Raw genomic sequence first — 12,919 nt, 5'->3', positions numbered from 1 at the left:
GCGCTCTATGCCTGGCCCTATCTGGTCTGGCCCAGAGTACAGTGCACCTTGGCAGCGACAGGACCCTGACAGGTCTGGTAAATGGCAAAGCCATGTCACCTGTTTTACCATCTTTTAAAGCTGTCAGGGACTTTTAATTATTCTGAATATCTTTGACTATTGCAAATCATTTCAAAATGATTATAATTGAAAACTTGTTAAAAAACACATGAAATTAACCAAAACCCAAGTCCTAAAACTTAGCAGCAGAACATATCAAAACCGTTGGAACTTTTATTAAGGACTGCAGGCATTTGCTAGCAAATTCTAAGTCACTGCCTTGAAGGCAGATGAATAATTCTTCTTAAAACTGCCAAGCTTCAGTGCAATTTACGATACATATGACTCAGCAGGGCATCCTATCATCCAAGTACAGAGATAAAGTACCTTTGTTATTGCATTCAGAGCATCCCAGCTCTCATTCAGAACAGTTTCATCAGAGTCACTGAGTAACCTGATCAAGCCAGACATCAGGTTCTTGACGTGGCCACAGTAGTCGGCCTTGGTTTTTGAGCAGTAAATGTTGAGGATTGTTGCTGCAGCTTTCCGCATCCCGACATCCGAATTCCTTGTTGCTTCCAGAAGGTCGTCTAGAATTACTCTTTGCCCAATTTCATCTCCCACAGACAAAATTACTGTCTGACAGTTAGCCAGTTCCTGCAAAAAATAGGAAATATCTCAATAGTGCATTTCTGAAAGGCGGCAACAGTCACAGGCAATGGAAGTCAATGATGATGGTGTCCAACACACAGTAGTCATTCTGGATCTCGATTAAAAGCAATATGAATATATTAGGACAAAACATGCTAAAGATACAAATTCATTATTTAAATCTTTAAGTACCATTATTTCATTTAAAATGTTGAGGATGTCTGACTCATATTGAACTGTGAAAGAATTTCAAAAATAACTTTTGCGCATTCATAGATGCCCAATGAAATAAAGGACAGGGTAACATTAAGTCATTCAGTGACAGTGCTCCATTGATGTGCATTTGTTGCAAGTTTCCAGCAGATTCTCACCTCTTGTGCTTCATCAGTTCCCATCTTGTTCTTCAGTGCCGTCATGACAGCAGGTAGGATCACATTGAGATGACGAGTCAATGCATCACCTGCCACTGAAGACAGGAACGCCAGCACCTTCGTGTTCACTGGTGGTGTTATAAGCTAGAGAACAAGAAAAGCAGAGGGATTGGAGCGCAACATTTTTATTTTGCAAGATTCTAAATCAAATGACTAATTTGGAACCCAACACACATCTGTACCATTTAATATATCAAGAAGACTTCTTTCTTAGTCAGGGATAAAGACCGGAATCATAACTAGAGCAAGGAGTGTGATCCATTGAAAGATCACTGAACTGAAACTGATTCCCCTTTCAGCTTTCATAAATGATGTCCAACCTGCTGTGTATTGCCAGGCTCTTCTGTTAGATATCATTTTTTGGAGGACACATTTCATTTTGCTTTATTTTCTGTAAAAACATTCCATTCCACAAGTTCATTTTTAAAAACAGTTGAAAATTTCTGCCATTCAACAAGCAAACATTGGTAGGAATAATAAATTTGGATACCCTTTACTGAAACTGTGGTAGCGGGAAGAAACTATGCTTCCTCTTCATATTATGGCGCTGGCGACCATCAACCTCTCATGACCATGACAGGTCACAGCTGAGTAATTCCACTAGTTACATTCTCTGACTTTTTCCCCTCTTCTCATTTGGGTTATGATCAACTATAAATACAAGTGAATACGTTGATGAACAAACTCCTTAGCAGTTTATCACACATCCGGCCAGCACAGCGCCGGAGACTTGATCCCGACTACGGGTGCCGTCTGCATGGAGTTTGTATGTTCTCCACGTGACTACGAAGGTTTTCTCCGAGATCTTCAATTTCCTCCCTTACTCCAAAGATGAACAGGTATGTAGGTTAATTGGCTTGGTGTATGTGCAAATTGTCCCTAGTATGTGTAGGATAGTGTTAATGTGGGGGTGATTGCTGGTCGGCACGGACTCGGTGAGCCGAAGGGCCTTTTTCCGCCCTGTATCTCGAAACTAAAAATTTGGTGTTTTCATCACTCTGGCTAGATTGAATGCGGTGGGATAGATAGCTACTATCCATTAGTTACGAGTGTTTCTATCCAATTATGTTAAAGTACCAACTACATTCTGCTTGCTTGTGATGTCCCGATACAAAATGATTAACTCCTGGACTCTTGAAAGGGACTTCTATCCAAGATCCACTTAAATCACACAGTGTCTAAAACCTACTTGCAGGATGACAATGATTACACGTTCAAAGCCTCCCTAGATCAGTTATTGATGAATTATTCTCCTCTGTCAAACAAAAAACACCAGCTTTCAGAAACATTGAAACACTTTTCTTCTGGTAATTTCTGCTCAACATCTGAATAAAGAACAGGTCAGAATGTTGGGAGCACTCTGACACACATGTTGATGAATGGCTAGCTTTTCTTTAATGCTGGGCTCCATATGATGTACCTTTGGCACTAGGTAAGGAAGGACAACTCGACTCTTTACTCCCATCACTTGCTTCAATCCATCAAGAGCAAATTCTGCCATTTCCGCACCATTCTGCAATGGATAGAATAATCAATGATGTCGATTCATTTCAAACCCAATCAACAAAGGCATAACAATTTGCATGTATATGAACAACTGAATATATAAAATGTCGCAAGATGGTTTACCAAAGGCTTTACAAAATTCAGCAGGTGGGAAATATTAGAAGAGGAAAAAACAAGATTTTAAGCAGAGTTTAAGGAGAGAGGCAGATTTATTTAAGGAAGAAAGTAGGCAAAAGGATAAACATATCTTCGCCTGGAGACCCCCACCCCCCACCAACTCCATCACTTACAAGTTGCTCCAGCAAGTAGGGAAGAATGTCATCAAGAGCTTGGTACCCAATTGTTGAATGCAGCTGCTCAAACGTCTTAGAAGCAGCTTCTCGGACTTCTTCAAGAGGGTCACAGAGAGCCTTCCGCACCGTGGGAACAAGAGACTCCGAGAAGACAAGTACCTGGTGGGAGAGGAGAGAAAGAGTTACAATCACCTATGTTCTGTAATCTGATTGAAAAATAAAATCTTATATTGAGTTGCAAGGCAAAATTCTCAGAAATAACACATGGGATAATGAATTTGTTTGAAGGGACAAAGGCTGTACCCAAGAAGGAAATCCCATCATATCAGCATGGGGAAGTTGGATCAAGAGCAATGTGGTGGGAAAAGCAGAATAGACAAGAAGAGGTGATGAGGAGGGATGGTAGCAGCTCCTGCAACTCCTCATACTCGATGCTGGAAACCATGGAGGAAGCATTACAGAACAGCATCAGAGCTGAGGGGAGACCTCACAGAAATTCATAAAATTATGAGAGGCATAGATAGGGTACATAGCCAGAATCTTTCCCGGGGTGGAATCGTCAAATACTAGAGAGCATAGCTTTAAAGTCCGAGGGAGAAAGTTTAAAGATGTGGAGGGCAAGTTTATTTTTATTTTTTTTACATAGAGAGTAGTAGGTGCCTGGAACATACTGCAGGGGTGGTTGTGGAAGCAGACACAATTGTGGTATTTAGGAGGATTTTAGATAGGCAGGGAATGGTGATGTAGATCAGATGCAGGCAAAGGGAATTAGCTTAGTTTCCCATCTATTTCAAAACAGATATCATGGGACGAATGTTCCTGTTTTGAGGAGCTTAAGATGTTAGTTTGCTGTGGAGAACAGAAACAAAGGTCATCCATGGATTCTAGTGTAGAATAATGCACTACTTGCAGAGATGAACAGGACATAATATGTGTTTTCAGTCACGTAAGCCGAAGGATGGTTCAACCAGTTGCCCACCTCAGAAAAACAAATCTAAATCCACAGGTAAAGCAAAGAAAAAGGCAATTCCAAGGTAGAGACCAGTGTGAGGGAGCAATGGCTTTACTTTAAATAAAGATATGAAAGATTAATGTATGGGTGGTGCAATATATAGTCCAACATGAAGACCACTTATTTTCACGTGTTACAATTACAATTGCTGAAGTTCTCAAACTTACTTTGAATCATCTCCAGATTTAACCATTCCTTTGTTGGTTTCCATGCCTTCATGTTCAAGGTCCCAAACTCAGTTTCCCTAACATGCTCAACCCTGCTTTCTAACTTTAAGGTGGTCCTCATATCTACCTCTTTAACCAAGGTTTTATTCGATTGCCCGAAAAACTTAAGTTAGTGTAAATCCCTTCCACGAGGCGTTGGAAACAAAGTCTTTGAATATTTTTAAGGCCGGGATAGTGATCTCAGATGAACAGACTAGCCCAAATTAGTCAATTTGGACTAGTTGGGCTGAACGGTCTGTTTCTGTGCTGTATGCTCCGACTTTGAGAGCATGACATATTGGTGGAGGTTAAACTAGAGGACAAGAGGTTGCTGAATGCAAATATGAATGTGATGCCATCATCTTTGTTCCATCTTCTGTTAAAATTCATTAAAGTTCAATTAAGGTTTATCTTTTGAGTCAACAGTTTAGCTGACGCACAGAACTCTCTCCCCATGGAAGTTATGGCTCCTTCCCTCCCCCGTGCAAGACCTCGAGGTCCATGAAGTGGAGAAATAGGGGGAATACATATAATGACACACTCAATGTGATGAGATACTTACTGCATCTTTGCTGGTGGATTTCATGATCTCACTGAGACCGATACAAACACCCTGCCTCTCATCACTCTTCTCTGATTTTAACCCTGCTTCCAGGATGGGAATAATTTCGGGCAAAATCTTCTCCCCAAGCTTCCGCACGAGGTCCCCCAGCGTCCTTGCAGCAATCTGTACGCAGAAGTCAGAGAATATGTCAATACAAAACCTTGCAAACGTCTGAGATCCATAAATAAAAAGTTAAAACAGGCAGCCAGTTTACAAGTGATTAAACCGCTCCATATAAACTATATTACACAGTACTGTGCAGCAGATAGAAAGACAAGACAACCAATTAATCCTGGGTTGGACTAATTTAAAATCTCAATGGTTTGTTCTTCCCAGTGATGGAGGACATATCATCTTCAGAAGATTGGTTATCCAACTAACATTCAACTACATTAAGGTACAGAATTGCAAAATGCCTATGAGAAAACAAAATCTCCATGTTTTAAAACCATTTAATCTGAATCAATGCTCTCGAGTTAAGAGATTTTTTCCATGATGGGAAATATCCTCTCAGTATCCACGAATTATACACTTTTAAGAAAGATCACCCCTCATTCTCCAAAGTTTTAGTGAGCATAGGCCCTATCTGCTCAAGCTTTATAGAACCAGGGATCAAATGAACGTTCTCTGGATTGTCACTAATGCAAGAATATTTTCCTTAAATAATGATAACAAACTGTTTGTAGAGAGATACAGCATGGAAACTGGCTCTTGACACTGTGTCCATGCTGACCACCGATCACTCATTTACACAAATATATACAGTAATTCAGTTTCTATTCACCCCACTCTTACCAACTTGCCCTTGATTCTAGCACTCACCTACACTCGGAAAAAATTACAGTGGCCAATTAACCTCTTAACTTGCAAGTCCTTGGGATGTAGGATGAAATCAGGTCACAGGGAGAACATGCAAACTCCACACAAAAAGCACCCAAGGATGATTGAACCTCGGTCCCTGGTGTTGTGGAGTAGTGACTATACTAGCTGTCCCACCCTTCAAGTTGGAGTACGTCAGGTTTGATTACACTTGTGTCCTGAACAGTTATAACAAGATTTTTTGACTTTTATACTCACCTATTTTGAATGGTCTATCATTTACTATCTTTTGTCCTCTACATTTTTTTTCTGAATGGGGCTATTCCATTTGTGATGTTCCAATTTCTCTGGGACCTTTTCAAAATCTAGAGAGCTTGGGGAAAATACTGCCAATATCTCTTCAATCACTTCTTTTAAGACCAGGAATCTAGCCAGCCCATCAGGTCCACGGCATTTGCCAGTCTGTGGGTCCCTTAGTTTGGTTAATACCTATTTTCTAGCACAACAATAATTTGAACTGCATTGCCTCCTTTAGTGCCTGGAAATACTACAGGGAGGACAGATGACAACATATTTGTTCAAGGTTCCTGCCAGATACTTAATTCCTGTTATTTCCCAATCTCAATCCCCAAGGAACAATCAGCTACCATAACTATTTTTTAGAAGCATGTACTGCTTGTTTTTATATTTCTTGATAATTTTTTTGTGTTATCGTTTTAGTCATCCATTGCTGGTCTGTAAAATTTTCCTAGCTTTCTGGAGAACTACTACTACTTTTCCCAACAATGTATGCCTTTTTCTCCATTTTGATACTATCATAAACTTCTTTAATATTCTGCCATCGAGATCTATACTTCCACAGATTGATCCATATAATAAATAGTATTCGTTTTTTAATGACCGATGCCTTAAATAATCATTGAGGCATACAAAATTAATACAGAGCAGATGTTGAGGTGAGGTGCCTGGAATCAGTCATAAAATAATAAAGGGCTGACCATGCAGGAGATAAGAAATTAATTGACCCCCTAGGCAGTGAATCTCTGAAATAATTTTGGTTGCATTCTTTGGATATTTATGGTGTTACCCCAGACAGTACACATTTTTGCAACTCACTGAATGTTTAGCTTGCCCAAACAGAAGATTGGGATTCTTCTGTGCAACAGTTACGAGTTTGAATATCCATAATTTATGTTTCAGCCGAACTGCACCTTATTTATACTGGCTTGATGAACCCTTAGTTCCAATGTGCTCCTCTCCCAGGAGTTATGTTGGATAATGTAAGCAGTGACCGCCATGCAAGTGCTTCAGCTGTTTTACAACTGTAGGATTGTCTTATTTAATTATACCAGGTTGCTGGCTTTTCTGCAATGTTTCCCTGACCCGTTTTTTTTTAAATTGCTTAATATACCCAAATTAAGAGTTTAGTAATATAGCTACTTGTCAACAAATTCCACAATCTAATGATTTTTAATTTATGGCAATGTTTAACATAATGAGAATCATATTTATTTTCAAAGAGAGTTGATACTTATTTATTTATTATACCTTTTGAGCCCTGTTTACAACATGATCCAGATTTGGTGCCATATATTGGATTAGTTTTTAAATCTGATGTCATGCTAGGATTGATTCACGATTATATCTAACCAGTTCAGATTGTATTCAGCTCTAATTTCAGAATGGTTACATGAGGACAGCAGCAAAAGAGATTTTGCTTTAATCATTTGTTTCATATTTTCATTACAACAAAGAAGGCCAGTTTGGTCCGAGTCTACTCTGTTTTACAGAGTAATCCTATTTCCCCCACTAATTTCTACTACACACCAATCCTACCAACACCTGCTGCCTTTCAGATGTGCGATGAAGCTAGTGGATACCCACATGGCTACGTAAAGTGGTAACAATGCACATAGACATTACTGGAATTCAGTAACAAACCTGGCTCATCAAATTATGAAACAATAGATATATCTCTGTAGACGTCACTTCTTTGCATCTTCTTGTCTCCAATGTAATTTAATGTTTGAACTCACCGTTCTCTTGTCAGAGCAGGTGCTGGCCAAGAAACCCAGCAACAGAGTGAAGAGCGTTGGCAATATCTCCCGCAGAGTGCGTGGGGTGTTGGACACAACAATTTTCCAGACGTGCAGTGAGGCCTGACGCACCACTAGTTGTGTGTCGGAGCGGCCCATGTAGAGCCCAGCCAGCACACGATTCCGCCTCTCCTCCCCAAGTGCACCAATTATAGCCTAAAAGAATAAAACATCACATTATATTCTACAAAATGCACCGGCCAATATATTAAATTATGCTAAATTTATACAAAGAATCAATTCAGTTAGCTCAGTCGGACTCTGCCTCTGTCCATGTTCCATAAAAATCTTTCTCAATCCCATCTTGTCAAAATTTGTTGTTCTCCCTTATATAGTCATATTCATTTCAGGTTCCTTTGGACCCATACAAGCCTCGATCATCCCCCATGATAACAAGTTCCACATTCTTACCACAATCGACAAATGTTTCTTCAGATTGCTCTTTAAATTTATTATCCACCGTTTTATTTATGCTTTAATTTTGGACGCCTCATAAATGGAATTATCTTCACTTACGTAACAAAATAGTCTCATTATGAAGATTTCTATCAGGGACATAACCAAGCTTTTAGTTTTTAATTGAAGGGTTCCAGTGTGGTCAGTTTATGTGGGATCCATTTAAATAGCATCTCAGGACCAGGTCACAAATCCACTGTTAACATGGCAGACTCTTCGCAGGGGTAGCAAGTCAACACAGCAACTAAGGTAACCTACAGACTGCCAATGAAGCTAATCATGAAAGACATGATGACAAAACGTGTTAAATGGATCCAAACCAACATTTAACACAGAGTTTTCATATTAAGGGAATCAAGGGATATTGGGTTAATGAATGTTGCAGTATGGCACAAGGGAAAAGGCATGAGACGACAAAAAGCCCATTCCTGCTTTTATTTCTTATGTCCATGTAGTATAGAGGGAGGGTCAGTTAAACGGAGGTACAGACCATGAATCGTGCATATTTGTGCCCTTTCACTTTTTGGGATTTTATCACTGTGTATGGCCCATAATAATAGATCATGTAATGTGACAATTTGTGAACTTCACCTTATTGGACTGGGCAGTGCCAAAATTGTCATCTTCTGAGGCAGTCTCTGTTGTCATCTTTCCAGTGACTCCTGACACATGGAATAGCAAGTCTCCCAGCAACTGGACTGAACTGAACCTGAAATTCAAAAGAAAGGTCACCTTATATTGCCTTGACTGTATTTTAAATAAAATTCAGCTTCCATCAAAATGCAAGTGGGCTCAAGAGTAAGTTTATAGATGACATAAAAATTGGCGGATTTATGGATAATGAAGGACATAGATGAGTTGGAAATAACAGATTGAGTTAAATCCAGACAAGTATGAAACGATGTATAATCTCATGCAAGCACATTATGCACCGGAAATGGCAGAACCTTGAGAAGCATTATTACGCAGATGGATCTTGGCGAGCAAGTCCATAGCAGAGAGTATTAATAGTTCTTCACATTACCTGTACTCTTTTGGTTTGTTCAAACATTAAAGCACACTGCACAAATCTCATGAAAGAGTTACAGCTAGATTTTCTCCACACCACTCCACCACCCACCACAGTATCAAAGTTTACACTTGTCTATATTTGATTTTCAATGGCTTGATTGTTAAAAGCCATGAGAGAACTTTAAAGATTGGTTTCTTGTAAAGAATGTTCACAGTACCTGATTCGCCAGTTATCGTCAAACAATCCCTGCTCCAGTTCTGGAAGCAGCAGTGCTATGGCGGTCTCTGCGTACATGCTGATAACCCGCTGTCCTGCACGTAGAGCAGTGTCACGAACAAATTCATTCTCATCTGCCAGAGCCTGTATGAAGAAATGGACACGCATTGATAAACTACACTATTTGCCTCTTACTGCCTTGATAGCATATTTACAGTGCCCTCTATAATGTTTGGGACAAAGACCCATCATTTATTTATTTACCTCTGCACGCCACAATTTGAGATTTGTAATAGAAAAAAATCATATGTGGTTAAAGTGCCCATTGTCAGATTTATTAAAGAGTATATATATACATTTTGGTTTCACCATGTAGAAATTGCAGCTGTGTTTATACATAGTCCCCCGATTTCAGGGCACCACAATGTTTGGGACACATGGCTTCACAGGCGTTTGTAATTGCTCAGGTGTGTTGCCTCCTTAATGCAGGTATAAGAGAGCTCTCAGCATCTAGTCTTTCCTCCAGTCTTTCCGTCACCTATGGAAAGTTTTATTGCTGTTTATCAAAATGAGGACCAAAGTTGTGCCAATGAAAGTCAAAGAAACCATTATGAGACTGAGAAACAAGAATAAAACTTGTCTTAGAGACATCAGCCAAACCTTAACCTTACCAAAATCAACTGTTTGGAACATCATTAAGAAGAAAGAGAACACTGGTGAGCTTACTAATCGCAAAGGGACTGGCAAGCCAAGGACACCTCCACAGCTGATGACAGAAGAATCTCTCTATAATGAAGAAAAGCCCCCAAACACCTGTCCGACAGATCAGAAATACTCTTCAGGAGTCAGGTGTGGATTTGTCAATGACCACTGTCCGCAAAAGACGTCATGAACAGAAATACAGAGGCTACACTGCAAGATGCAAACCACAGGTTAGCCACAAAAATCGGATTGCCAGGTTACAATTTGCCAAGAAGGACTAAAAAGAGCAACCACAGTTCTGAAAAAAAAGATCTTGTGGACAGATGAGACGAAGATGAACTTATATCAGAATTTTAGCAAGAGTAAAGTATAGAGGAGAGAAGAAACTGCCAAAGATCCAAAGCATACCACCCCATCTGTGAAACACAGTGGTGGGGGTGTTATGGCCTGGGCATGTATGGCTGCTGAAGGTACTGGCTCACTTATCTTCATTGATGATACAATTGCTGATGGTAGTAGCATAATGAATTCTGAAGTGTATAGACACATCCTATCTGCTCAAGTTCAAGCAAATGCCTCAAAACATTGGCACGCGGTTCATTCCACAGCAAGACAATGATCCCAAACTAAAGCAAAAAATGAGTTTTTCAAAGCTAAAAAGTGGTCAATTCTTGAGTGGCCAAGTCATTCACCCGATCTGAACTCAATTGAGAATGCTTTTTATATGCTAAAGAGAAAACTGAAGGGGACTAGCCCCCAAAACAAGCTTGAGCTAAAGGTGGCTGCAATACAGGCCTGGCAGGAATACGCTACCTGGGGTAGTGATGGAAGCAATGATTAAGAGACACGAATAGGCAGGTAATATAGGGACATGGACTATGTGCAGGCAAATGGGATTAGTTAGATTGGCATAGCCAGGGCACACATGGTGGGCTGAAGGACCTGTTCCTGTGCTGTATTGTTCCATGAAGCTGCATTTTTTTTGCCTGTCAAGTTTATGTCAGATTATTATACAGGTTCACCCAAACATCAGGTTTCTCCATAAGTATGACACATTTATGCAAATAGATTTTTTTTAAATTGCAAGCTCACTGAAGCTGACAATATCCTACTCCATTAAAATCAAAGTTGAAAATTCATCTTAAGAATGACGTCAATCATAACACTTTCATGGATGAATACACCGTAAATCTTCCACATATGCAGTCTGTCAAATCTTTAACTACTTTCACATTAACAGCAAGGGGTGGCGTTAGAAAGTAGCAATTACGCATCACTTGATATTCAGGTGGCTTCTCTGTGCGAGGAGAAAGGCAAAATGCATTAATGCTCAAGGTAGGCAAAAATGCTGGAGAAACTCAGCGGGTGAAATGCTCAAGGTATTTTTTTGTTGTGATGTTTGGCATATCTTATGTGGAGGGAATAGCAATGCTCACAGTATTATTGAAGGATAGGCATGGAGACGTTGATGCAGCTGTTGGGAAGTCATTGGCCATTCTTCTCAGCATTTGAAAGAGGCTAATGAATGTTTTCCTGAATTTTAACTGGCATGTACTATGCTTGAATACAATTTATTGTTGTGAAGGAATTGCTGCACTTAAAAAGATTCTGACAGTGAGAGATAAAAATTTCAGTCTACTGAGGTGCGAGGAAATCACTGGCCTTTTACCTTCAGAATGCAAGGTATAATGGCTCCAACGTATGCAGTAAATTTGTCGCCAAACGTCACAGGTAGGTAGATGAACATCATCATGTAACCGTCACGGACATGTGGGGCAATCTCCACTTTGCTGGCCGTGGCTACGATGTCCGGCATGAGTTTTTCCAGCTTTTCAACTCCAAGTCCAGCCATCACCTCAGCCAAGCCTGAAATACAGAAAAGAGGCATTTTCTCTTTGACGGTATAAAGGAGATGTACAAGGTGAAAATTTTAAATCGGTAGTTGCAAAGATGGTCGTAAAATTGTCAAAATACCCTAATTAAATGAGGAATGTCAAATGTACAAGTCCATTCTTTGTTATGCCATTCCTTGCTCAATGCACTCTAGATAAACCCACACATGACTGCAACATCAAATTGCTAGACTGTTCCTTGGCAATTATGTAGATTGGAATTTTCACCACAGTTCATTTTACATGCATTATTAGTTCTAATATTACAACTCCCCTTTCTTTATTAAGGTAACTATGAATCACCGACTCGCAAGACTTTGTGAAAGGAAAGTTTGCTGATTTGTAATGCCAACCGGAGATGTGCAAAGTTCAGATAACATCTTAGCTCATCATCACAATTCTGAATCAACAATTGTTTAGCAATGCCCTTTGAACCAGCAGCAGATTGAATGTGCAGGAGCTATAGTCTACATTCTAGAACACATGAAGCAGTGGTAACATTGAGAGGAAATAGCTCATCCATGTCTCTGTTACCACTAGACTTGATTATTTCAATGCATTCCTGGCCTAATTTTAGACTTCAAAACTGGGAGGCAAATCAAGAATTCTGGCACCAACTTCTATTCAATCCAATGTGCTAACTGACATCTAATGATTCCCGGTTAGGTAATTTCTCATTCTAACTTTAAAATCTCTCCCACCCCCACAAACATGGTTCTTTTCATTTCCAGTCTTCTCCATCCTTACTGATTTTACATCCATTCTCTTAAACTTGGCTCCTTGAACATTTCTTCTTTTATTCACTTTACCACATATGGCCATTGCCCAAGCTCCCTTGGCCCAAGATGTGTAATTTTCCCCATGAACCTTTCCACTTCCCATTCCTCTTCTAAGAAATGTATTTGATTAATCTATTGGATATTTACTCTCATATCTTAATATTTTATTTTTATTTTATTTTTTTAATTTAAGATGGCTTAGTTA

General features: G+C 39.6%; 1 protein-coding gene across 1 annotated transcript in view; it reads right to left on the bottom strand.

Moving 5' to 3' along the window:
* gcn1 (GCN1 activator of EIF2AK4) overlaps nt 1–12,919 on the bottom strand; it is an 88,890-nt gene that overhangs the window by 15,678 nt on the left and 60,293 nt on the right. Inside the window, exons 41-49 of the mRNA XM_033043515.1 lie at nt 11,713–11,909; nt 9,343–9,485; nt 8,705–8,822; nt 7,598–7,813; nt 4,701–4,865; nt 2,918–3,079; nt 2,542–2,634; nt 1,062–1,205; nt 427–696 (exon numbers count right to left, since the gene is read on the bottom strand). Coding sequence (XP_032899406.1) covers nt 427–696; nt 1,062–1,205; nt 2,542–2,634; nt 2,918–3,079; nt 4,701–4,865; nt 7,598–7,813; nt 8,705–8,822; nt 9,343–9,485; nt 11,713–11,909 — 1,508 coding nt within the window. The remainder of the gene's footprint in view (nt 1–426; nt 697–1,061; nt 1,206–2,541; nt 2,635–2,917; nt 3,080–4,700; nt 4,866–7,597; nt 7,814–8,704; nt 8,823–9,342; nt 9,486–11,712; nt 11,910–12,919) is intronic.

The sequence above is a fragment of the Amblyraja radiata genome, chromosome 25 (assembly GCF_010909765.2).
Source record: "Amblyraja radiata isolate CabotCenter1 chromosome 25, sAmbRad1.1.pri, whole genome shotgun sequence".
Taxonomy (NCBI): Eukaryota; Metazoa; Chordata; class Chondrichthyes; order Rajiformes; family Rajidae; genus Amblyraja; species Amblyraja radiata.
Note: the sequence above shows the minus strand (reverse complement) of the source record. Positions and strands in the feature narration are given on the sequence as shown.